General features: G+C 38.6%; 1 protein-coding gene across 5 annotated transcripts in view; it reads left to right on the forward strand.

Moving 5' to 3' along the window:
• ABCG2 (ATP binding cassette subfamily G member 2 (Junior blood group)) overlaps positions 1 to 25,886 on the forward strand; it is a 159,723-nt gene that overhangs the window by 98,998 nt on the left and 34,839 nt on the right. For 4 of the 5 annotated variants that reach the window (XM_013058053.2, XM_045079385.1, XM_004756102.3 and 1 more), the window contains 2 exons: positions 18,642 to 18,863; positions 25,464 to 25,523. In XM_013058053.2, the coding sequence (XP_012913507.1) occupies positions 18,661 to 18,863; positions 25,464 to 25,523 (263 nt within the window). In that variant the 5' untranslated portion in view covers positions 18,642 to 18,660. Of the gene's footprint in view, positions 1 to 18,641; positions 18,864 to 25,463; positions 25,524 to 25,886 lie in introns of those variants that run through there. The other variant, XM_045079386.1, reaches the window with a different exon arrangement.

Genomic DNA, 25,886 nt, shown 5'->3' on the forward strand with positions numbered 1-25,886 from the left:
TCAGGCTCAAATGGAATGGGAACAGGCAGCAGCAATCTGACGGATTTTTCTGCTTTGTTGTTAGCATGTGTCTGGTGATCCTTCTGTGTGGCCCATAAAGCAACAGGCACTCAGATGGTCTATATATGTTATAGTGTATATATTATACTGTACAAATACAGCAACTTCTTTAAAGTTTATCTCAAGTTGTCCAGCTTCAGTTTGCCAAGCTTCGGGAAAAAGGGCAATTTTCATTCCTAATGATTTTAAGGCTAGAAAATGGGAGGAGATTAGGAACCTTGGTTTGGAGAATCATAGCCAGATGTTGGAGGAAACCAGAATCCAGCCCAGTTTCATAGGCAAACAACAAACACTCAGATATTTAATCAGAACTAAATCTAACATTCCAAGGTGTGTTGTTAAAGTACAGTCTCGAAAGTGATCTTCATTCCTGTCAAAGATAGCCAAATTAAGACCAATTTGTTTGTAAAGTAAGTCCAGTTTTAACAAACTTGTCTGAATTATTTACAGAAGTACAACAAGAATAGTAATCGAACATATGGGTTCTTTTAAATACATACATCTGCTTTTTTGGAACTTTTATAAGGAATTTCAGATTGCACCTTTAATACTTTTCAAGGCCAAGAGCTCAGCCAAGTGTTTGCCATCAGATTCTACTGCACTGTCCATAGGTATCAGTGAGTTCCTCTCCTCTTGAGGTTCTCTGAATATCCTGAGGTTTCTTGCACCTGCCAGGAGTGGCATTCTTTACTACTTGGTAAGGCTGCTAGGAGGTCTGTAAGCAAGGTGTCAGGCCAACATCTCCAAGAGGCTCTGCTGGTACCATTTCAGTCAACTGTACTTCCTTAAAGTTGTCTGGTCATATCTGAGTCTATGCATGTGTCTCTCAAATAGGACATTCCAGTCAAAGCCTTGGTAATATAACCAGTGTTTCCAGTGGTGGCCTGTAACATGGAGAACAGATTCTTACTGAACTTATATAAATAACTGCCATGAAAGCAAGGCTCATCACTGAGAGTTTCTAAATTCTGGAGTTTTCGGGTAGGGAGAAAAGAGAAATGTTTTAATATGTTCACGAAGGAATATTTTACCCTATTTTTGTAAGTCATAGGTATCTTAGGAGAAGTTTCCTTAAATCTGGAAGAGCAGAGAACCAGCAGTTTTAAACCAGAGTTATAAAAACCATAATTATTTTTTCTTAATTCATTTAGTCCCTTTTAATTAATTTCAGTTTTGTCTGAGAGCAGTTTCTTTGTTAGTGCTGGAAATTTAGTTGTGTTCTGTGATCTTAAGGGTATCAGAAACTTACATTTGTCAAAAGTCCTTTTTGTGAATCTTCTTGGAGTTGAAACACATTCTGCAAGAGTATCAGAATAATAACTGTCAATGACTAAAGACTCAAAAATGGATAGGGTTAAAGATCTGAGGAGAGCTCATTATAATGCAGTCAATAAGTAAATCTGGTTATTTTTGAGACACCTAAAATTTTAATATTTCAGTAATTGGAATTTAAAATGATGACATTATTCTGCGTCATATTAAAGCTTTAGGAATTTCATATAATTTCTGGAACAGTTATGTAGCATTTACCCACATAATATAATCTCAGAAGGTTATGACAGTGTTTCCCATGTAACCTAACATAGCAAACAAACAAGCCTAATTAGTCAAAAAACCTTTATTTAGAATTTTAAAGTTTTGGAGAGTTTGTTGAGAATATAAAAAAATTTTAAAGCACATGCCTAAATACAATTGGAGATCATTGCAAAACTTAAACTTTGTGATCTGTTTAACTAAAGTGGCAATAAAAGCTTCTATACAAGGTTTATCTACCTCTTAGCAATCATCAGCTCCTTTAATACTGGCACATTTTAGTTTTCTCAAGTAATTAAAGACCTGATAAAAACAAAAAAACTTGGTTTTACAGGGCAGATTAAGAAAAAAAAAACTTTGTAATTTCTTATCAAGAGCAGACCAACAATCCAAGAAGACCTTGTTTTTTTAACAGAGAAAAAAACCAGATTTTCATTTTATACCAGTGTATTTTTTTTTCATTTTACATTTTTATTTCAATTCCAGTTAGTTAACCTTCAGTGTTATATTAGGTCTCAGGTGTACAATATAGTGATTCTGCGCTTCCATACATCACTGGGTGTTCATCACTAGAACTGAAGCCCTTAATTCCCATCACCTATTTAACCCAGGCCCACAGCCTTTTTCTTCTGGTGACCATCAATTTGTTCTCTATAATTAAGAGTCTGTTGCTTGCTTGCTTGCTTGGTTTTTTAGATTTTAGTTTTAAGTGCTCTCTATACCAATGTAGGGCTTAAACTCTCAATCCTCAGATCAAGAGTCGCACACTGCACTGACCAAGCCAGCCAGGATGCCCAAGAGTCTCTTTCTTTCTTTTCTTTTTCTTTTTTTTTTTTTTAAAGGAATTATTTATTTATAAGAGAGAAAGAGAGAGAGAGGGAGAGAGAGAAAGAGAGAGCACGAGCAGGAACATGAGCAGGAGCCGGGGAAAGGGTAGAGGGAGATAATATCCAAGCAGACTCCCGCCGAATGCAGAGGCCAATACTGAGGTAGGGGGGTGCTCAGTCCCATTCGTCATGAGATCAGGACCTGAGCTGAAATCAAGTGTTGGACACTTAATGGACTGAGCCACCCAGGCACCCAAGAGTCTATTTCTTGGTTTCTCTCACTCTTTTATTTTTTCCCCTTTGCTCATTTGTTTCGTTTCTTAAATTCCACATATGAGTGAAATCATATGGTATTTGTCTTTCTCTGACTGATTTATTTTGCTTAACAATACTCTCTTGCTCAGTGTCATTGCAAATGGCAAGGTTTCATTTTTTTATTGCTGAGTAATATTCCATTGTGTACATTTATCCATTCTTCAATTGATGGATACTAGGACTGCTTCCATATCTTGGCTATTATAAATAATGTTGCTGTAAACAGAGAGGTGCATGTATCCCTTTGAATTAGTGTTTTTTTTTTTTTTTCAAAAGATTTTATTTATTTATTTATTTGACAGAGAGAAACCGCAAGTACACTGAGAGGCAGGCAGAGAGAGAGAGAGAAGGAAGCAGGCTCCCTGCTGAGCAGAGAGCCCGACTCGGGACTCGATCCCAGGACCCTGAGATCATGACCTGAGCCGAAGGCAGCGGCTTAACCCACTGAGCCACCCAGGCGCCCCCTGAATTAGTGTTTTTGTATTTGAGTAAATACCGGTAGTGTGATTTATTGGGTCATAGGGTAATTGTATATTTAACTTTTTGAGGAACCATACTGTCTTCCAGAGTGGCTGCACCAGCTTGCATTTCTTTCAACAGTGCACAAGGGTTCCTTTTTCTCTACATGCTCGCCAACACCTGTTGTTTCTTCTTTTGTTGATTTTTAACCATGCTGACAGGTGTGAGGTGATAAAGTATTGTAGTTTTGATTTGCATTTCCCTGATGGTAAATGGTGATGAACATCTTTTCATATGTCTGTTGGCCATCTGTATGTCTTCTTTGGAGAAATGTCTGTTCGTTTCTTCTGCCTATTTTTAAATTGCATTGTTTGTTTTTTTGGGTGTTGACTTGTATCAGTTCCTTGTGTATTTTGGATACCAACTCTTTATTAGATATATTAGTTGCAGATATCTTCTCCCATTCTGTAGAATTGCCTCTAGTTTTGTTGATATTTCCTTTGCTGTGCAGAAGCTTTTATTTCAATAGAGTCCCAATAGTTTATTTTTCCTTGCCTCAGGAGACATATCTAGAAAAAGGTTGTTATGACTGATGTCAAAGAGGTTACTGTCTGTGTTCTCTGCTAGGATTTATATGGTTTCAGTTCTCGCATTTAGGTCTTTCATCCATTTTGAATTTATTTTTGTGTCTTGTGTAAGAAAGTGGTCCAGTTTCATTCTTTTGCATGTTGCTGTTCAGTTTACCCAACAGCATTTGTTGAGGAGACTATTTTTTAGCCATTGGATATTCTTTCCTGTTTTGTTGAAGATTAGTTGGTCATATATTTGTGGGTTCATTTTTGGGTTTTCTATGCTATGTGTCTTAATTTTGTGCCAGTATCATACTGTTTTGATTACCACAGCTTTGTAAATATAACTTGAAGTCTGAATTGTGATGCCTCCAACTTTGCTTTTCTTTTTCAAGATTTCTTGGACTATTCAGGGTCTTTTGTGGTTCTATACAAATTTTAGGATGGTTTGTTCTGTGAAAAATGCTATTGGTATTATGATAGAGATTGTGTTAAATGTCTAGATTGATTTGGGTATAGACATTTGAACAATATTTGTTCTTTTTTTTTTTTTTTTAAGATTTTTATTTATTTGACAGAGAGGGGAGGGACACAGAGAGGGAATATAAGCAGGGAGAGTGGGAGAGGGAGAAGCAGACTTCCTACTGAGCAGGGAGCCCAATGTTAGGCTTGTTCCCAGGACCCTGGGATCGTGACCTGAGCTGAAGACAGATGCTTAACTGATTGAGCCACCCAGGCGTCCAGTATTTGTTCTTCTAATCCATAAGCATGAAGCATGGAGTATCTTTCCATTTCTTTGTGTTGTCTTCAGTTGTTGTTGTGGTTTTTTTTTTTTTTTTTGGTCAGTGTTTATAGTTTTACAGTATAGGTCTTTTATCTCTTTCATTAGGTTTATTCATAGATATCTTATTATTTTTGGTGCAGTTTTAAATGGGATTGTTTTCTTAATTTCTCTTTCTGCTGCTTCATTATTGGTGTATAGAAATGCAGCAGATTTCTGTACATTGATTTTTGTATCCTGTGACTTTACTGAATTTGTGTATCAGTTCTAGGAATTTTTTGGTGGAGTCTTTTGGGTTTTCTACCTAGAGTATGCTGTCTGCAAATAGTGAAAGTTTAACTTCTTCCTTACCAGTTTGGATGACTTTTACTTCTTTTTGCCATCCGATTGCTGTGACTAGGACTTCCAGTACTATGTTGAATGAAAGTGGTGAGAGTGGACGTCCTTGTCTTGTTCCTGACTTAAGGGGAAAAGCAAACTGGTATAGAAAAAGAACAACAAACAAAAGCTAAAACCAGCATAAGGAAGAAGATAATAAAGATGAGCACAGCAATACATGTTATAGTAAGAAAAAAAGAACAGATCAATGAAACCAGGAGCTGTTTCTTTGAAAAAATTATCAAAATTGATAAACCCATAGCCAGACTTACCAAAAAAGAAAAAAGAAAGGACCCAGATAAGTAAAATCACAACTGAGAAAGGAGAAATAACAACCAACACCACATAAATAGAAACAACTATAAGAGAATATTATGAAAAACTATAAGTCAACGAATTGGACTACCTAGAAGAAATGGATAAATTCTGATGTTAGTGCTGACCACACATGAAATTCTTTTCCAAAGATTCCCCTTCACAAACCTTCTACAACTTTACTTTTCTTTCAGACTTTGTTGTAAGCCTTTCCTTTTGTTTTGTTTTGTTTTTGTTTTTGAGAGAGAAAGCAAGAGAGGGAGAGAGAAAGTGTAAAAGTGTTGCAGGGGAGAAGTAGAGGGAAAGAGAGAGAATCTCAGGCAGGTTCCATGCGTGCAAAGCCCTTTGTGGGGCTCAATTTCAGGACCTCGTGATCATGACCTGAGCTGAAATCAAGAATGGGTCGCTTAACTGACTGAACCACCCAGGTGTCCCCCCCCCCCCCCCGCCTCTGAGCCTTCCCGTGTAAAATAATCAGTCTTTTTGGGACAAAATTATTTTCTTTTCTCTCAATAAAAATATATTTTCATTCTGTATACATTTCTCCCATGTCTCCTGGTTTCCTACATACAGAGCTGTTTTATCATTTTTAGCAGTCTCAATTACATTTAGCAGTTTTTTGTTTTTTTAAAAAATATTTTATTTTTAAATAATCTCTATACCCAACGTGGGACTCAAACTCAAAATCTCGAGATGAGATCAAGAGTTGCATGCTTTACTGACTGAGCTAGCCAGGTACTCTACATTTTGAAATCTAACTTTTTTCTTTTTTTCCTTAGAGAGTGGGGCTGGGGGCTGGGAGAGAAGGAGAGGAAACGAGATAATCTTAAGCAGGCTCCACACCCAGTGTGGAGCCCCACTCAGAGCTCTATCTCATGACCCTGAGATCATGACCTGAGCAGAACTCAAGAGATGGACACTTAATTGAGCCATCCAGGTGCCCTCAGAATTTTAACTCTTAGAAACCTTATTCTCCAGTGAAAGCTAAGTAGTAAATAGGTGTGAACTGTCTATTACACTAGAATTCTTTAGACTGGCAAATTTATGAATACATTTCATAATTTTTAGAAATTTTTTCATGGTATGTTTTTAATAAAGTATAAAACATGTTTACTGACAGACCCAAATATCTTAGTTTCTCTGTAATATATAAGACAAAAGCAAACAGATCTTATGTTTAGTATTAAATGTTTCTGTATTTTATCTTATTTGGAAAAACTTAAATATCCAATGAAGTCAACCCAATTTATCATATAGATGAGCAAAAGTTCAAAGTTTTAATTTACCAGAGATTTTGAAGGCTATAAGCTTTGTTTAGCCTATTTGCTCTTGACAAGTGCCCATGAAAACTTCATGAGACAGACAAGTTTAGCTATCCTTTTAAGTTAAACATGAATTTAATAAATTCAGGTAGAATAAAGGCTGATTTTCTGCTTTATATTTGATGTCGATAACTACAAAAATGTCCATTTTAGTTAAGCCAACAACTTTGAATTAGCTTTAATACTCAATATGTTGCACCTGTGTCCACTCAACAATTTGTTCCCTGCTGTCAGTTTTCCCTGGGGTTCCTGCGGAGGAAATATGAAGTGAGTGGTTTAAGTTCAGGAGTTACCTCAGGCCTTGTCATGCTGATGTAGGTTTTGCTCCAGTTTGAACTTCATAAGGAGGAGGCCCAATAGCCTGGGGGGCTTCGGGCTCTTGGAGAGTGAGGGTGGGAGGAGCAGGAGTTGATGGTGGGGGAGGTGCCGGGGATGGTCTAGGAGCCGCAGCTTCAGCGGCACAGGTGGTGGTACCGGAGCAAGAGGAGAGGTGGAGGCAGAGGTGTTAAGGCTGCTGCCTGCGAGGCCAGAGACGGATTCCAAGTCTGGACTCACTTGCTCTTATCTTCATTTCCTGTCTCTCACTCCTGCAGAAAGGGCTTTTTCTCTGCTTGCTTCTCACGTCCCTGGAGGAGGTGGAGGAGCTGGCAGTGGCTTGGGCATTGGTCCTTGTGTCTGTGTCTGGCCAGATGGTTGTAGGATTTCCAGGGTCTGCCTCTCTTCCTCCCCCATTCCTCATTATTTTGACTCTTGGGAAGGGGGTCAGGTGTCGGAAATTTTTGTCTACTCTCATCTCTTCAGACCATCAGTTGGGTTCCTTTTCCGTGAGGTAGCTTTATTATGGAGTAACATAAAAGCCTGAATGTATGGAATTTTATCCCAGATTGATGTGAACCTGAAAAGCATTAGAGTTGTTTTTACCTTTGAGTTTTAGAATGCCCATTTCTACAAGCTCTTGCCTTTAAACTTCATGAAATAGAGCTCCTTCACAAATTAATTCTAGCAATACCATCTGGAAGTAGAGAAAATAATCTCATTGGTAACAGATATGGATATACATACACAAAGGAGCTGCAAACAAAATTGAACTTCTGTTTCAGTAATATGTGTGGAGAGGACATGAAATTCCCACTTTCCAAGTACCCTCCTTTTATTAAAGCAAGTCTGATGGTGAAATAGCACTATTTATGATCCATTAAGTAGTTATTTTCCACTGCCAGTTAGAACATGGTCAGTTTTGGCCACAGGTAGCAACAGAGAAACCAAATGAAGCTCAGAAGGAAGAACAAAACAGAACAATACAAAGCAAATGAAGCCCAGAGTACCTTCTCCAGCATTGGTTCCTCCTCAAAAACCAGGAGCTTTGCTGATTCAACCAGATGGCTTGTTAGTTTCTGACTGCTTATTCTTAGAGCTGGCTTTCTTTAATTTTGTGCACAAGAAAACTAATCCTGACATATCCAAAGAACTGCACTTGGGATCTGAGACTCAGGTTATCCTTAAATTTTCCCAATAGTACGCACTTGGAAGTACACGATCTACATGTATTGTACCTCTAGCCTGCCGGAGTTTCCTGTGGGGATGATTGTTTTTCCAGGGGCTGGGCAGCTTATGAAGCATGGTTCCCCATTCCTTTTGGTTTCAGTTTTATTTCTAGAATGAGGCTTGAGTAAGAGCTAAGAGTATTAAGTGTGGTGCATTGAGACGGGACTGCTTGTGAGAGATACTTTCAAGACTTGTGATACACCCTTTGGTGTGTCTTGGATTCTCTCAGTGAGGTCTAGGACCGTTAAGGGGGCTGGGATCACTGAATGATCAGTCTTTATGTGTGTGTTCTTGGATTGGCCAATGATTAATTACCTTATGAGACAGGACATTTCCTATGGGACCCCTATAGTTCTCTCTCTCTCTCTACTAGGCTTTCTGTCACCTGAAAGCCTCATTTGGCCACAAGGGGGAAATGTCCCTATTCTTCAAGAGCTGAGTGAATCAGTCTCTCATATTTCTAGCCAGAAAATTTACTCAAGCCTTATGTTAATAGTAAATCGATAATATAATGCCAAATTAAAACAGCCCACCCATCAACTCCAACTCCTCTAGATTATGCCCACCTAGAGAACATTCCCTGTAACCTTCAACAATTTGAATAAAAGTCAGGACTATCAACTCAAATTAAGGAGGTCCAGATATCAGGAGAGCTCATCTGACACATTTGTGAGCCGAGAAGTCAGAGGGCCATAAACCCAGCTGGTACCCAGGGCCAAGTTACAGAGGACCCCCCAGGTGATCTCACGAGAGTTGCTCTCATATCCAGTTGAGTGCACCAGGAAATGTCAATGCAAAATGAATAAACCTTTTACAAATTTTTAAAGAGAAAGGAAAAGAGTTTTATTTGAGCCCAAGTTAGGACAGCTGCCTGGGATATATTATCTTGACAAAGAAAAGAGTACTTAGGGGAGGAAACGTTCGGTGCAGGGTTATGTATGTTTTCTACATAAATAGTTACAAATCATGATGTTGAAGGACATTACAGAAAGTTCCAGACTTTATCTTGTGACTTTAGCATTTTAAGGCTGTATGACTTTAATCTTATGGAAAGCAGGGAGGTTTGTTTTGTTTTTCTTATCTTTTTGTTTGGAATACTCCTTTTTGGTTATTTTTTGAACACGCAGACATATGTGCTCCAGGCCGAAAGAGAGCCTTTGCTTTGAGGTTTTGCTAGTCATTTTGACCTTAGTGGGAGATGTTTAAGCACAGATAGCTTCCCTGAGGGTCCACAAACATTAAAAGTTGGGAATTTCCTATATCGCTGGCTGCTTAAATATTTGCTCAGCTTTTTAGCCTCTAGCACCTTCTTTCTGTCTGTTTTTTCTGAATTTTACCCCACAAATTGTGCGGAATTTGCCTTGATAGGAAAGGGCACAGAATGCTGGGTTTGCCTTTGTGTTCCCTGCTTTCCAGGAACGTGGCCCTGCAAGTTCTGCTTTGCTTACTCTCATCAGAGAGAAGTTTTCAAATAGTTGCCCCTTGTATTTTATTTTATTTATTTTTATGGTTGTTCTTAGGAGAATGCTTGGTTTGGAACAGTTACTCCATCATAGCCAGATAAAAAGTTCTTTGTGGATAACTCTGATTTTTTAAAAAAATTAAAGCTGGGATTATCAATTATACTTCAATTAAAAAACAAAACAAAACAAAAACAACTGAAAACAAAAATGAAGTTTATGGACATTTCACATTTCAAACCTGCTTCACAAGCTATTAAGTATCTAAATCTTTTATAACTTGTCCAATGAAGGATTTTTTTTTTTTTAAAGATTTTATTTATTTATTTGACAGAGAGAAATCACAAGTAGATGGAGAGGCAGGCAGAGAGAGAGAGGGAAGCAGGCTCCCTGCTGAGCAGGGAGCCCGACGCGGGGCTCGATCCCAGGACCCTGGGATCACGACCCGAGCCGAAGGCAGTGGCTTAACCCACTGAGCCACCCAGGCGCCCCCCAATGAAGGATTTTTAAACTCCTTTTATAAATTTAATACTGTTTTTGTTTTAAATTCTTTACCTGCTTCACTATTAGTTTGATTTTCTAAATCATTTTTATACCTAATTCTAAATCTTCGTAGAGTTTAAATATATTCACCCATTATGGAAATGATTATGTCATCCTGAGCAATTTTGTTGGAGATTATTTTCTTGGCTAATTGAGGGAGTATAACAACCAGGGGTCTGGAGCTTTAAATTCAGAGAAATTTCTCTTGTCCTTGACTGTCAGAATTAACCCCCTTTTTTGTAATAACTATGTCTAAAACTCCTAAATAAAACAAAAACAAAAGCAGGATGATGGTGATCATGTGGTCTTCCCCTAATCTTGAGTTGTCTCATAATATGCTTTTCAAACCAGGCAAGTTTGTCTCCCATTCATCTTTCTTCTGCTTCATGAATTTTGATTAATTTTCATATTCTATATTTACTTACTAAATGTTTAATTGACATTGAGGAGTTTATTCATTTAATTGACATTAGGGGAGTTTATGCATTCAGAGTTGTGTCTGCTTCCCTAATATAGCTCCCATGCTTGTTCTTATCATAGCAAGATGGACTGTTCATTGCAAATGGAAGCATATATTGCATTGCAGTTTAAAACAGACTTATTTTTTAAAAATGCTTAATAACATTTTATTGAATCCACACCCATGAGGCTCCATCCCAGGACCACAAGATGATGACCTGAGCCAAAACCGAGTCAGATGCTTAACTGTCTGAGCCACCCAGGTGCCCCCAAAAAACATTTTCAAAATTTTTATTTATTTGTTTTTTATTTTTAACATATGATGTATTGTTTCATGGGTATAGGTCTGTGATTTATCAGTCTTACATAATACACAGTGCTAACCACAACACATGCCCTCCCCAGTGTCTATTACCCAGTCACCCCATCCCTTCCACCCCCCTCCATTCTAGCAACCCTCAGTTTGTGTCCTGAGATTAAGAGTCTCTTATGGTTTGTTTCCCTCTCTGGTTTCTTCTTGTTTTATTTTTTCCTCTCTTCCCCTATGATCCTCTGCCTTGTTCCTTAAATTTCATATATCAGTGAGATCATATAATTGTCTTTCTCTGATTGACTTATTTTGCTTAGCATAATACCTTCTAGTCCCATTCACATCATTGCAAATGGCAAGATTTCATTTTTGGTGACTGCAATAGAGAGATAGATAGATAACACACCTTCTTTATCTATTCATATATCCATGGACATCTGGGCTCTTTCCATAGTTTGACTATTGTGGACATTGCTGCTATAAACATTGGGGTGCAGATGCCCCTTTGGATCACTGCATTTCTATCTTTGCGGGAAATACCCAGTAGTACAATTGCTAGGTCATAGGTACCTCTGTTTGGAACTTTTTGAGGAGCCTCCACAACTGTTTTCCAGAGTGGCTGCACCAGCTTGCATTCTTACTAACAGTGTAGGGAGGTTCCCCTTTCTTCCCATCCTCACCAACATCTGTTGTTTCCTGACTTACTAATTTTAGCCTTTCTGACTAGTGTGAGGTGGTCTCTCATTGTGGTTTTGATTTGTATTTTCCTGATGCTGAGTGATGTGGAGCACTTCTCCAAATGGTCTGTTGGCCATTTGGATGTCTTCTGCCCATTTCTTGAATGGATTATTTGTTCTTTGGGTGTTAAGTTTGTTCAGTTCTTTATAGATTTTGGATACTAGGCCTTTATCTGATATGTCGTTTGCAAATATCTTTTCCCATTCTGTCAGTTGTATTTTGATTTTGTTGACTGTTTCCTTTGCTGTGAAAAGGTTTTTGTATTGATGAAAAAAAGCTTTTTGTCTTGATGAAATCCCAGTAGTTCATTTTTTGCCTTTGCTTCCATTGCCTTTGGCGATGGTCTAGGAAGAAGTTGCTGTGGCTGAGGTTAAAGAGGTTGTTGTCTGTGTTCTTCTCTAGGATTTTGATGGATTCCTGTCTCACACTGAGGTCTTTCATCTATTTGAGTCTGTTTTTGTGTATGGTGTAAGGAATTGGTCCAGGTTCATTCTTCTGCACATGGCTGTCCAATTTCCCAACACTGTTTGTTGAAGAGGCTGTCTTTTTTCCATTGGACATTCTTTTCTGCTTTGTCAAAGATTGGTTGACCATAGAGTTGAGGGTCCATTTCTGGGCTCTCTGTTCTGTTCTGTTGATCTATGGGTCTGTTTTTGTGCCAGTACCATACTGTCTTGATGATGACAGCTTTGTAATAGAGCTTGAAGTCTGGAATGGTGATGCTACCAGCCTTTCTTTTCTTTTTCAACATTCCTCTGGCTGTTCAGGGTCTTTTCTTGTTCCATACAAATTTTAGGATTATTTGTTCCATTTCTGTGAAAAAATTGATGATATTTTGATAGGGATTGCATTAAATGTGTAGATTGCTCTAGGTAGCATAGATATCTTCACAGTATTTTTTCTTCCAATCCGTGAGCATGGAATGATTTTCCATTTCTTTGTGTCTCCTCAGTTTCTTTCATGAGAATTTCATAGTTTCTGAGTACAGAGTCTTAGCCTCTGGTTAGATTTATTCCTAGGAATCTTATGATTTTGGATGCAATTGTAAATGGTATTGACTCCTTAATTTCTCTTTCTTCTGTCTTGCTGCTGGTGTATAGAAATGCAGGTGATTTCTGTGCATTGATTTTATATCCTGCCACTTTACTGCATTCCTGTATGAGTTCTAGCAGTTTTGGGGTGAAGTCTTTTGGGTTCTCCACATATAGTATTATATCTTCTACAAAGAGTAGGAGTTTGACTACTTCTTTGCTGATTGAGATGTCTTTTGTTTCTTTTTGTTGTCTGATTGATGAGGCTAGAACTTCTAGTCTAGACACATTGCCAAACTGCAGTGGTGATTGTGGACATCCCTGCTGTGTTCCTGACCTTAGGGGAAAGCTCTCAGTTTTTCCCCATTGAGAATGATATTCGCTGTGGGTTTTTCATAGATGGCTTTGATGATATTGAGGTATGTATCATCTATCCCTACACAGTGAAGAGTTTTAATCAAGAAAGGATATGGTACTTTGTCTCATGCTTTTTCTGTATCTATTGAGAGGATCATATAGTTCTTGTCCTTTATTTATTAATATAGTCTATCACATTAATTGATTGTGGATGTTGAACCAATCTTGCAGCCCAGGAATAAATCCCACTTGGTCATGGTGAGTGATCTGTTGGATCCTACTGGCTAGTATTTTGGTGAGAATTTTCGCATTTGTGTTCATCAGGGATATTGGTCTGTAATTCTCCTTTTTGGTGGGGTCTTTGTCTGGTTTTGGAATCAAGGTCTCATAAAATGAGTTTGGAAGTTTTCCTTCCCTTTCTGTTTTTTGGAATAGTCTCAGAATAGGTATTAATTCTTTAAATGTTTGGTAGAATGTCCCTGGGAAACCATCTGTCACTGGGCTCTTATTTGTTGGGAGATTTTGATGACTGCTTCAATCTCCTTGCTGGTATGGCTCTATGCAGGTTTTCTATTTCTTCCTGGTTCAGTTTTGGTAGTTTATATGTCTCTAGGAATGTATCCATTTCTTCTAGACTGTCTAATATGTTGGTATTCTGTGCTCATAATATGTTTTAATTTTATTTTTAAAGAGATTTTATCCTTTATTTTTTATTTTTTTAAAGTTTTAAAAAAATTTATTTATTTGACAGGGAGAGGCACAGCAAGAGAAGGGATAAAAGCAGGGGGAGTGGGTGAAGGAGAATCAAGCTTCCCGCTGAGCAAGGAACACGATGCAGGGCTCAGTCCCAGAGATCATGACCTGAGCCCAAGGCAGCTACTTAATGACTGAGCCACTCAGGTGCCCCCATAATATTTTTTTAATAATTGTTAGTATTTCTCCAGTGTTGGTAGTCATTGCTCCTCTTTCATTCATGATTTTATTAATTTGAGTCCTTTCTCTTTTCTTTTTGTTTAAGTCTGGCCAGGGGTTTATCAGTCCTATTAATTCTTTCAAAAAACCAGCTCCTAGTTTCATTGATCTGTTCTACTGTTCTTTTGGTTTCTGTTTCATTGATTTCTGCTCTAAACCTTATTATTTCTCTTCTGCTGGGTTTCATCTTTATTTGCTGTCCTTTTTCTCCAGCTACTTTAGGTGTAGGGTTAGGTTGTATGTTTGAGATCTTTCTTGTTTCCTGAGAAAGGCTTGTATTGCTATACACTTCCCTGTTAGGACTGTCTTTGCTGCATCCCAAAGATTTTGAACAGTTGTGTTTTCATTTTCATTTGTTTCCATGAATTTTTAAAAATTCTTCTTTAGTTTTCTGTTTGACCCATTCATTCTTTAGTAGGGTGCTCTTTAGCCTTCATGTATTTGAGTTCTTTCCAACTTTCCTCTTGTGACTGAGTTTGAGTTTTAAAACACTGTGGTCCAAAAATATGCAGGGAATGATTCCAGTCTTTTGGCGGTTGAGACCTGATTTGTGACCCAGGATGGGATCTATTCTGGAGAATGTTCCATGTGCACTCGAGAAGAATGTGTATTCTGTTGCTTTGGGATGGAATGTTCTGAATGTATCTGTGATGTTCATCTGGTCCAGTGTGTTATTTAAAGCCCTTATTTCCTTATTGATCTTTTGCTTAAATGATATGTCCATTTCAGTGAAAGGGCTATTAAAGTCCCCTACTATTATTGTATTATTGTTGATGTGTTTCTTTGATTTTGTTATTCATTGGCTTATATAATTGGCTGCTCCCATGTTAGGGGCATAAATATTTACCCTTCTTGTTAGATCTTCTTGTTGGATAGACCCTTTATTTTTAAGTATGATATAAGTGTCCTTCCTCATGTCTTATTACAGTCTTCGGTTTAAAATCTAATTTGTCTGATATAAGGATTGCCACCTCAGCTTTCTTTTGATGTCCATTTGCATGGTAAGTGGTTTTCCACCCCCTCACTTTAAATATGGAGGTGTCTTTGGGTCTAAAATGAATTTCTTGAAGACAGCATATTGATGGGTCTTGGTTTTTTATCCATTCTGATATGATGTGTCTTTTGATTGGGGGCATTTAGCCCATTTACATTCAGTGTAACTATTGAAAGTTATTAATTTCATGCCATTGTATTGCTTGTAAGGTGACTGTTACAGTAAATTGTCTCTGTTCCTTTCTGATCTATGTTACTTTTAAGCTCTCTCTTTGCTTACAGGACCCCTTTCAGTATTTCTTGCAGGTCTGGTTTGGTGATTGCAAATTCTTCTAGTTTCTGTTTGTCCTAGAAGCTTTTTATCTCTCCATCTATTTTCAGGGACAGCCTAGCTGGATAAAATATTCTTGGCTTCATATCTTTCTCATTTAGTACCCTTAATATATCATGCCAGTCCTTTCTTGTCTGCCAGGTCTCTGTGGATAGGTCTGTTCCCAATCTAATGCTTGTACTGTTGTAGGTTACAGACCTCTTGTCCTGAGCTGCTCTAAGGATTTTCTTTTTGTCTCTGAGATTTGTAAGTTTTATTAGATGTCGGGGTGTTGACCCATTTTTATTGATTTTGAGGGGGGTTCTGTGTGCCTCCTTGACTTTGATGCCTGTTTCCTTCCCCAAAGTAGGAAAGTTGTCTGCTATAATTTGCTCCCATATATCTTCTGCCCCTCTCTTTCTTCTTCTTCTGGGATTCCAGTTATTCTAATATTGTTTAGCTCTATGGTATCACTTATCTCTCAAATTCTCTTCTTGTGATTCAGTAGTTGTTTGTCTCTCTTTTTCTCAGCTTCTTTAGTCTCCATTATTTGGTCTTCTATATGACTAATTCTCTCTTCTGTCTCATTTAGCCTAGCAGTTAGGGCTTCCATTTTTTTTTTAAAGATTTTATTTATTTATTGGACAGACAGAGATCACAAGTAGGCATAGAGGCAGGCAGAGTGAGAGGGGGGAAGCAGGCTTGCCACTGAGCAGAGAGCCCGATGTGGGGCTCGATCCCAGGACCCTGGGATCATGACCTGAGCTGAAGGCAGAGGCTTTAATCCACTGAGCCACTCAGGCGCCCCAGAGCTTCCATTTTTAATTATACCTCATTAATAGCCTTTTTGATTTTGATTTGGTTAGATTTTATTTCTCCAGAAAGGGATTCTCTAGTGTCTTATATGCTTTCTTTCAGGCCCAGGTAGTATCTTGATAATCATTATTCTTTACTCTATTTCTGACTTACTAATGTCCATATTGATTAGGTCCCTGGGCAGCTGTTCTTTTTTTTTGAGGTGAGTTTTTCTGTTTTGCCATATTGTCCCGAGAAGAACAGATGACTGAGAGAACAAAATACTAGAAGGGTAACAATGACCCCTGAGAAACATTCACTAAAAAGATCAGAAGAGACATGAAACTGGGGGGAAAAGGCAAAAGAATATGATCAGGTTAATGAATAGAAGAGAGCCATACACTAGATTTTGGGTGTGCTTTGGTCTGTTAGAAGAAACTGCCTCCCAAAATTTTAAGAAAAGAAAAAAAATACATATATACACATATAAAAATAAGGTGAAATACTATGAGGGGATGGAATATGAATGTAGAATGAAAATTTAAACAGAGTTTGAAAAAGAAATTGATAAGTTGGTTGAATACAGAAAGGAGAAAATTTTTTGAAAAGGAGAATGTGATCAGGTGGGTGAATAGAACAGAGCTATACACTACACTTAGGATATTTTGGTCTGTTAGAAGAAATGTGAATAGAACCATACACTAGACTTTGGGTATATTTTGGTCTGTTAGAAGAAACTACCTCCCCAAATTTTAAAGCAAGAACAAAAGATACGTATATATTTGTCTTTTTTCTTTATATATATATATATACACACACAGATATATCTCTGTATATCTATCTGTATATCTATCTATATCTATATCTGTGTATATATATATATCTATATTTTGAGTGTATATATGTAGATATACAGATATACTGTATATCTATATGTATACATCTGTGTATCTATATATCTATACATATTGTATAGATATATACACTCAAAATACAGATATAGATATAGATATATATACACTCAAAAAATAAGGTTAAATACAATGAAGAGAAGATATGACATAAAAATGGAAATTAAAAGATTTTCTAAAAGGAATTGAAAAGATAAGTTGGTTGAAAAAGGAAGGAAGAAAATTTCAGAAAAAATAAATTAAAAAATGTTAAAGTTGAAAAACTAAGGAATCATGGGGAAAAAGCCATGAATTCTATGTGCTATATTCCCCTAGTGCTGGCATTTTGCAGTTCTCATTGAGTGGTAAACTTGGTCTTGGCTGGATGTTCTTGCTGATCTTCTGGGGAGGCACCTGTTGCACTGATTTTCAAATGCCTTTGCCAAAGGCAGAATTGCACTACCCTTGCCAGGGGCTAGGCTTGGGGCCCCACTCCTCAGTGTGCCTTCTGAGAAAAGCAGTCAATCCCTCCCGTCTCCTGGGTCTGAACACTCTGTGCTCACCTGGCCTGTGACCCAGCAATTCTCTCCCTGGTACATAGCCCTGTTTGGAGTCTCCAAACCCAGCAGATTGCTGCAGTGCACTCCCAGGGGGTAGTTGGGGAGTCTCCCCAGATCTGCCGCTTGTTGAGCCCCTGTTTGAGGAGAACTGGCCCAACTGTGCCATGATCACGCTTTATAGCCATCCCGAGCTGAGAGCCCACTCCTCTGCTCAGTCTTTGCAGTTGGCTTCTCTGCTCTGATTCCTGGGAGCTCTGTCTCACTCAGGCAACCCCAGTCTTTCTGTGACCCCAAGTGTCCTAAGACCACACTATCCCACTGTCCCACCAAGGGTTCCAGCCCCCCACTCCTGCTTACCTACCAAAGGAATGTCCTTCACTGGAGCAAACTTCTAAAAGTTCTGATTTTGTTCTCCTCTACTATCACTTGCTGGGAGCCAGCTGATGGAGGCTCCCTTCCCCCATGGTCTATCTTCCCATATATCACCTCGGATTCACTTCTCTACACATCCTACCTTGAGGAAAGTGGTCACTTTTCTGTTCATAGAGTCGCTGCTATTCTTTTCTTTGATCTCCTGTTGAGTTCATAGGTGTTCAGAATTGTTTGATAACTATCTAGCTGAATTCCTGGGACCAGACCAAATTAGGTCTCCTACACTTCTGCCATTTTGGACCACCTGTGCCCCCCAAATATTTTTCTTTAAGCATGTAATCAGTGTAAAAGTGACTAATGAGGTATTTTACATTCTTTTAAAGTTTAGATCTTCATTTTTTTAAATTGTGATATAGTTGACATATACCATTATATTGTTTCAGGTGTGCAAGATAATGATTTAATATTTGTATATATTGTGAAATGATCACCACAATAAGTCTAGTTAACATCTATCACACACAAAGTCACATTCTTTTTTCTTGTGATGAGAACTTTCAAGATCTGCTATTTTAACAGCTTTCAAATATACAATGCAAATTATTATCGATAGCCACCATCCCAGGACTTACTTATTTTATAGTTGGAAATGTGTACCAAAATGGACTTGTTTTAAGTGTCCTGTTACTGGTGTTTACAGTCTCATTTATCTAGACTATCAACTTACTATTGCTTTTCCCTTTGCAGAAAGGCGGAAACTCTCCAGATGTCTTCCGAAAATGACCAAGTTTTTATCCCAATGCCACAAAGAAACACCAGTGACCTCTCCAAGATGACCTCCAACAACCAGAAGACCTTTACTGAAGTAGCGGTGTTAAGTTTTCATAACATTTACTATCGAGTGAAAGTGAAGAGTGGCTTTCTTTTTGGTCGAAAAACAGTTGAGAAGGAAATACTAACAAATATCAAGTATGTGCATGAACTTGTATTAAAATAGCCTTATTGACATACAATGAGCTTTATAGGTTTTGCTTATTGCAAATAAAGGTCTTACGAACATTTGTGTACAAGTCCATACAGACATACAGACAAATGCTTTTATTATTGTGTGGCTAACCTCAGAGTGCAATGGCTGGGTCACATCTTAGGTATATGGTTAACTTTAAAGGAACTGTCAAACTGTTTTTAAAGTGGTTGTTCCATATCCATCAACTTTTGTTTGAGAAACCAAACAATGTGTTGTTTGTTTTTTTCTGGGTATGAGCTCGGGTTCTCTAGAAAGCGACTGGCTGTATGATTTACTAGTTCTTGGTCGTCGGGATATAATTGTCCTCTCCAAGCTACCGTTTTCTGATATGTGAGGTGAAGAGAAATATGGCTGTACCTTACAAGCCAAATATTTTTAGGTCCTTATGCACTTTATGTCCTTTATGTTCCAGATGCTAGAGTGAGGTGGTTGAAATGACAGTTGAGGTAGTTGAAATGACAGTATGTTGTAAAAGTACCTTGGTTTTCAAATATACTTATTTCAAATGAGTGGTCTGTTTATATAGTAGTTTATGCCATGTACTTAATGCTTCTCTCCATTACACAGGCAGAGATTATTTAAATATAAAGACAACTATAACTTTGCTTAAGCTGTGTAGCTGAAGTCCAAAGTGATAAGAGAAATCAGGAATTGAATCAGGTCTTGATTAGAACCAACTGACCTTTCTGAAAAGCTGACAAGTTCCTTGTGAAACATATTAATCAAGAAAATATTGGTCACTTTGGATATTGTGCTAATGAATGGAAGATAAAGGATTTGAATACACACAGGTGGAATAGATTTAATCATACTATGCGAGTGTACATTTCTCCTGCTTATGTTTTAAAGCTACTAGATTAGTAACTTGGTACAACACAAGTGTTATCTGATCAATGCTTCATAAAGTTTTATGGCCCCATGGTATGCATTTTAGCAACAGATGAGTTCATTCTAGGTTGAATGTGCATAGCTAGGTTCATAAAAACTCAGTCAAATCTTGCAGTTCTTTCTGATTCTATAGTTAAAAGGACAGGAGGGATTGGTTTCCTTGCTAACTCACATTTCTGGTTTAGGCATCTCTGCGAGAGGTCATCCCTGTTTTTGCTGCAGTATCTAATCTTTCCCCTATCTGCTGACTTTACCTAAGTAGAGTTTCTGAGATGGGGGAAGATTGCTCTCATAAGTGTGATTTTTTATTTGTGTTTGATAGTGCCACCGCCATTCACACTAATTACTGTATTTCAAAAAACCTGGTGAGAAGCTTGGTTTTTGTTTTTTTCTGTGGACATTTTGTAATCTCATTTATAGAACTGAGTAACTAGAACCTGATTTCCTCTTGTGGGGGGAGGAGTGAAGAAGATAAAACAAAATCTTTTTTTTTTTTTTTAAGATTTTATTTATTTATTTGAGAGAGAGAGAGAGCATGAGAGTAGAGAAGCCAGCAGGAGAAGCAGACTCCCTGCAGAGCAAGGAGCCTGATGTGGGACTCAATCTGGGGACTCCAGGATCATGACCTGAGCCGAAGGCAGTTGCTTAACCAACTGAGCCACCCAGGTGCCCAGATAAAACAAAATCTGACTATGAGAATTCAAAAATATGAGACCTTAATTCCTCATGAAAGTCTTTCTGTTATACTTAGTTTGTCTCCATGCCCAGCATTTGAGCTTTCCCTCATCAATATGAGGATATATGGAAAATATGATCCATTCCAGTAGATGTGTGGAGTCATCATGGAAATTCAATATACCATTTGGGAATTTGTTAAATTGATAATTTATTTTGACATAATTTTAAACTTAGACCTCGTACTTTTCACCCCTATGCCTCACCTGTTAACATTTCACTGCATTTGCTCATCACATTTAGTTTTTATATACTCATTATCATTGGTATTTTTCTAAAGGCAAGCTCCCATATGATGTTTTATTATCCCTAACTCCTTTGGTGTATGTTTTCCAGAAATAAGAGTCCTCTTTTCTGTAATCACTCAGGAATCATTTTGGAGCAGCCGAGGGGGAGTGCAGCCTCATAGTGAACACAGTGGTGGGTGCTAAGAGACCCTCTGTCACCTGTGCTCTTAACACAGTTGATTGACCACCACATCATGCCTCCTTTGTCTCATCCAACCTAGTATTTCTGTCTCATGCCTTAACCTTGATTACTTGGTCATGTTGGTGCCTACCAACTTTCTCCACCATAATGTTACCATTTTCCACTTTGTAATTAATAAATGCTATGAAGGGAGATAAGACATTATCCCAAAACAGTATTCCTCGTTAATCTTCACCCCACCAGCTTCAGCTCCCATTGACTCTTCCTGCCCGAAGTGACAGTATTGATCACTATGATAGTTATCAAAGGGTGATTTTCTCTTTTCATTCATCTCTTCTGCATGGATCAATTTGAAGTCTACTGAAAGAAGAAAGCTTTATTCGTCATCTCATTCAGTATAGACTCATGGATTTCATATTCAGTGGTAATGCACTATTTTCATTATTCTTCTTGACACTCCCATTGTTCCTGATTCGGTTAGTGGGAGACTTTCCTTTATTTTTTTTCAGCTCATTCTTTTGAGATGTCCTCTTATTTGAGTAGTTTTTGGCACAGAAAGAAGTTTCAGACTCCCTGAATACTTATCTTGCTTCAGACCTGGAATCAGCTATGGTTCCTTTTTGTGGAGGATGGTATTTACAAACCATGAACTGGGTGCTTGGAATATTGGTTGCTGTTGGGATGCCATATGTTCTTAGCCCTCTCAGTGGGTAGACCTAGCGAGCATATGTCTATATATGTATACACACATATGCCTATACTTTTGCCTCTATATCTGTATATATAGATTAAAACCTAGGACTTCTCATTAATACCGCCAATTGTAATCTGATAGCCCATGGTTCTTTCCACATTTCTATGTTTGTAAAACATCTAAAAAAGTGAAAACCCTGGCTCTTGTTATCCTTGATACACTTACTGATTTGCTCATTTTTCTTATTCTTTAATACAAGGAATTAGCCTACCCTTCAGCGGTCCCCTCTCTTCCTCCCATCTCCCTTCACAGCCCGTGTTCTGTTGTAGCTGTTGAGTGTTTCCCACTTCTTCACATTTTTTTTTTTTGCAAGCTTGCCTTTTTGTTTTCCTGTAATTCTCATTTATAAAAATGCAGAGACTCATTTATTCAACAAATTTTGGATGCCTGCTAGGTGCTTGACATTGTGCAAGATGCTATGACATAGGTATATCCTCTGCTCTCAGAAACCTTCTAGTCTAATGGTGGATTCAGACAAGTAGAGCATGGCACTGTGTTATTCTACCATGATGGAAGCCCCTAAACTTAAATTGGAGGGCCAGGGGCATGAGAGAGAGTGTCTGTGAGTGCCTGTGTGTGTGTGTGTGTGTGTGTGTGTGTGTGTGTGTGTGTGTGTATGTCGGGTAGGGAGGAAAGGTGCACCAAGCAGTGGGAATGACATGGACTTCTCCATAAAATGAGACCAGAGGATTAACCATTATGCACTAAAATGTAATCGTTGGGACCTCAGTCTGTTAGCTGGGTTTCACCTGATGTGTTCAGCATTTAATAATCTATTTAATGATCTACCTTGTAGACTGCTGTGCTGCATGCTATGGTGTGGTGGGGGGAACCCGAGATGGCACCATTCTTGTTGACAAGACTTTATAGTACAAGAGTGAAACTTCCCTGGATGCAAATGCTGTAAAGCCATAAATAAGGGTGGAAAATGAGTTTTGAGGGATGATAGTAGAGTGGAGGGCGGGGTGAGGGAGCAAGGGCATTGTAGACCATAAACCAGGACAGAGGTCAACAGCCTTTCTGTAAAGGGACTGCTAGTAAATATTTTCCACTTTACGGGCCACACATCAGTGCGGCAGCTCCTTGGTCGTGTCACTGCAGTGTGAAGGCAGTCATGGATGTAGACGAATGAATGCGGCTCTGCTCTAGTAACACTTATGAACAGAACAGGTGACTAGCCATTGGCCAGTCCCTGGCCTAGAGTGCAAACTCCACAAGTCCTAGGCTTTGTTTTACCCTCAGCTCCATCCCATGTCCTAGAAGAGTGTCTTACCACCTGTAGTAGTTACTGGATAATTGTGCTAAGTGAATGGAGGGAGAATTAGCCCCTTCTCCCAGCTGGAACTCTTTCTTGCATTTGTGACTGGACAGTACTGTTGTTTTCTGTAATGCTAGGGTCTAGTGCCAAAGAAAACCCAACTCAGGGAACTGAAAGATTGTCCTAGCCTGTTCACATTCAATTTTGGGTTAATCATTTAGGATTGTTGGTCTTTATTTGAGTAGGTATTTTAAAAACCTGGAAAAGTTTCCTGACAATGACATCTTAGTGAATATCAAGCTGATTTTTGGTCATTTTAGAGGAAGTTACTTGGTAGCTATTAATATAGTTCCTGGGTAGCTTTTTTTTTTTTTTTAAAGATTTTATTTATTTATTTGAGAGAGAGGGGGAGAGCATGAGCGGAGAGAAGGTCAGATGGAGAAACAGACTCCCCGTGGAGCTGGGACTCCAGGACTCCGGGATCATGACCTGAGCTGAAGGCAGTTACTTCACCAAACAAGCCACCCAGGCACCTACTGGGTAGCTATTAATAAAGAAGATCCATCAAAAGCTACAGATAAATGCATCTTGAAAGTTCACTTAACCAGTGTGTCTTTTTATACTGTGGGGGGTGGGTGGGGAAGATAGCACTGAAAGCACAAGAGATCTTTCTGTTCTACAGCTTGCTCCCACTTTATCAAATTCATTTTTTTGTTGGGTCTTTCAGTGAGAGGCACCTCAGTTCATGAGCAGAGTGAGGGCTACCTTCCCTCTTAGCCTCCACCAGCCATTCTATACTTGTAACAGTTTAAGCACAAGGGTCAGTAAATGCTGAGGTCCTCTGTGGTTGGGGAACTGGGGTACAACTGCTTTGTGATGTTCAGCACTCCTGGTTATATAACCTTAGGATTGGCCTCTGAGAATCGTTGCCTGGGAATGAAATAGATTTCAGCTTTGGAATAGATACTATTTTTATTTTGGGATAAATTTTGATTTATCTGTTCCAACAGAGATTGGGCATAGACACCAAGGTTTTGAAAAGGCTTTTCCAGGTCTCTATTTTATCATGCCTGTTGAGCTGGAGAGACCCTACTTTTTTTTTAAATTTAATATATTTTTAAAATATCTTATTTATCTATTTTAGAGGGGAGATGGGGCAGAGCCAGGGGAAAGAGTATTAAGTAGATTCCACACTGAGCATGAAGCTCAATGTGGGGCTCAATCCCATGACCCTGAGATCAGGCCCTGAACCAAAACCAAGAGTCAAATACTTAACTGACTCTACCCTGTGGGTGCCCCTGGAGAGGGCATAGTCTCCATTCTCCCTTTTCTAGTCCATTTTTCCTTGCCAGTTTACTGGTTACCTTCAGGATGAAATTCAAACTACTTACCTTCTTTTTGAGTCTTAGCACAGTAAACCCTGCCTTAATTTTTTCTACCTTCTTGCTCTCTATCTGGATATTCACTGCCCTTAAACATCGTGGTTTGTCTGGGACATGCTGTGTGGACTCCCATGCCTCTATATCCTTAAAGGTTGTTCCCTACCGAAAGCGGCATCTACCAGTTCTATGCTAATTTTCCAGCCCACCTACCTGATACTTTATAAGGGAGAGAATAGTATATCCTGAGGGTACATATTTTACTTTTCTAATTCAGTAACAATTTTGTGACAGTTAAGAATTGGTATTTTGTATTTTACCCATGAGGTGCTTTATTCTTAGCCACTGAAATTCTACTTCACATATATTGTTTCTTAATCTGACGAGTTTTAAGTGGTGAGAATGCTACTGGTGATTCTAGAAATCCCGTTGACTTATTAATTGTGTAGAACTTAGAGTAGGTAGCCACAGAGGTGACTTGAAGTAAATCAGTTAATGTCATCAAACATTAGTTAAGACTTGTTACATTCTTTACACTGTGTTAAGAGGGGTAAGTGTACAGATATGTTTAATCAGAATCTGTGACTTTAAGGAAACTTGAAATTTCTTGTGTTCTTTTTCAAAGACTATAAATGGTTTAGAGAAGAAGTGAAAGGAGCTTAGAGGGACCCAAGCCATTTTTCTTATAGGTCTTGACTAGTGATTAAGATCCTTCGTGTGGGGGGCGCCTGGGTGGCTCAGAGGGTTGGGCCTCTCTGCGTTTGGCTAGGTCCTGGTCTCAGGGTCTTGGGATCGAGCCCCGCGTTGGGCTCTCTGCTCGGTGGGGAGCCTGTTTCTCCCTCTATCTGCCTGCTTGTGATCTCTCTCTAATGAATAAGTAAAATCTTAAAAAAAAAAAAATCCTTCGTGTGCTGGACTTATGTTAATTGACATACGTTAATGGACATAACGTTAATTGTCTTTTTCCTTTCAGCATTGGTTTGTGCTTGCTTTCCGTCTATAGTTTAATCACTTTCATTGAGCATATTAGATACAGACTCTAAATTTATAGAACCGGTTTTGAAGTGGGCTGATAAACTGATGTGTTCTGTGCTTACAGTGGCATCATGAGACCTGGCCTCAATGCCATTCTGGGACCCACAGGTGGAGGCAAATCTTCGTGAGTATAATAGTAGAAGTCAGCTTTTCCTTTGGGGTTTTAATGTGCTTTTCAGGATGCCTTTCATGTGAGCAGGTATGTGTCGAGCGTTTGCTGCCTTTCTAGTGTGGTTCTAGGTGCTGTGGATAACATGCATGATGCCAGCTTGGGGCTGGTTGTCCCAAGGACTGGGAAATCTTGGTCAGCTTACTAACAGCACATGATAACAAGACGTGACTGGCATACAGCTGTCGACTATGATTTGAGCTAATGGGGAGGGAAAGGAGAGAGAAAAAAGTTGAAAGTGGGTAGATAGAGCCAAAGGCCTAAGTGAAGACTTACTTCTTAGACAAAGGAGTGCATTGTCTGACTTGAGAGAACCCC

This window comes from Mustela putorius, unplaced genomic scaffold (assembly GCF_011764305.1).
Source record: "Mustela putorius furo isolate JIRA1106 unplaced genomic scaffold, ASM1176430v1.1 tig00000382_pilon_pilon_pilon, whole genome shotgun sequence".
NCBI lineage: Eukaryota > Metazoa > Chordata > Mammalia > Carnivora > Mustelidae > Mustela > Mustela putorius.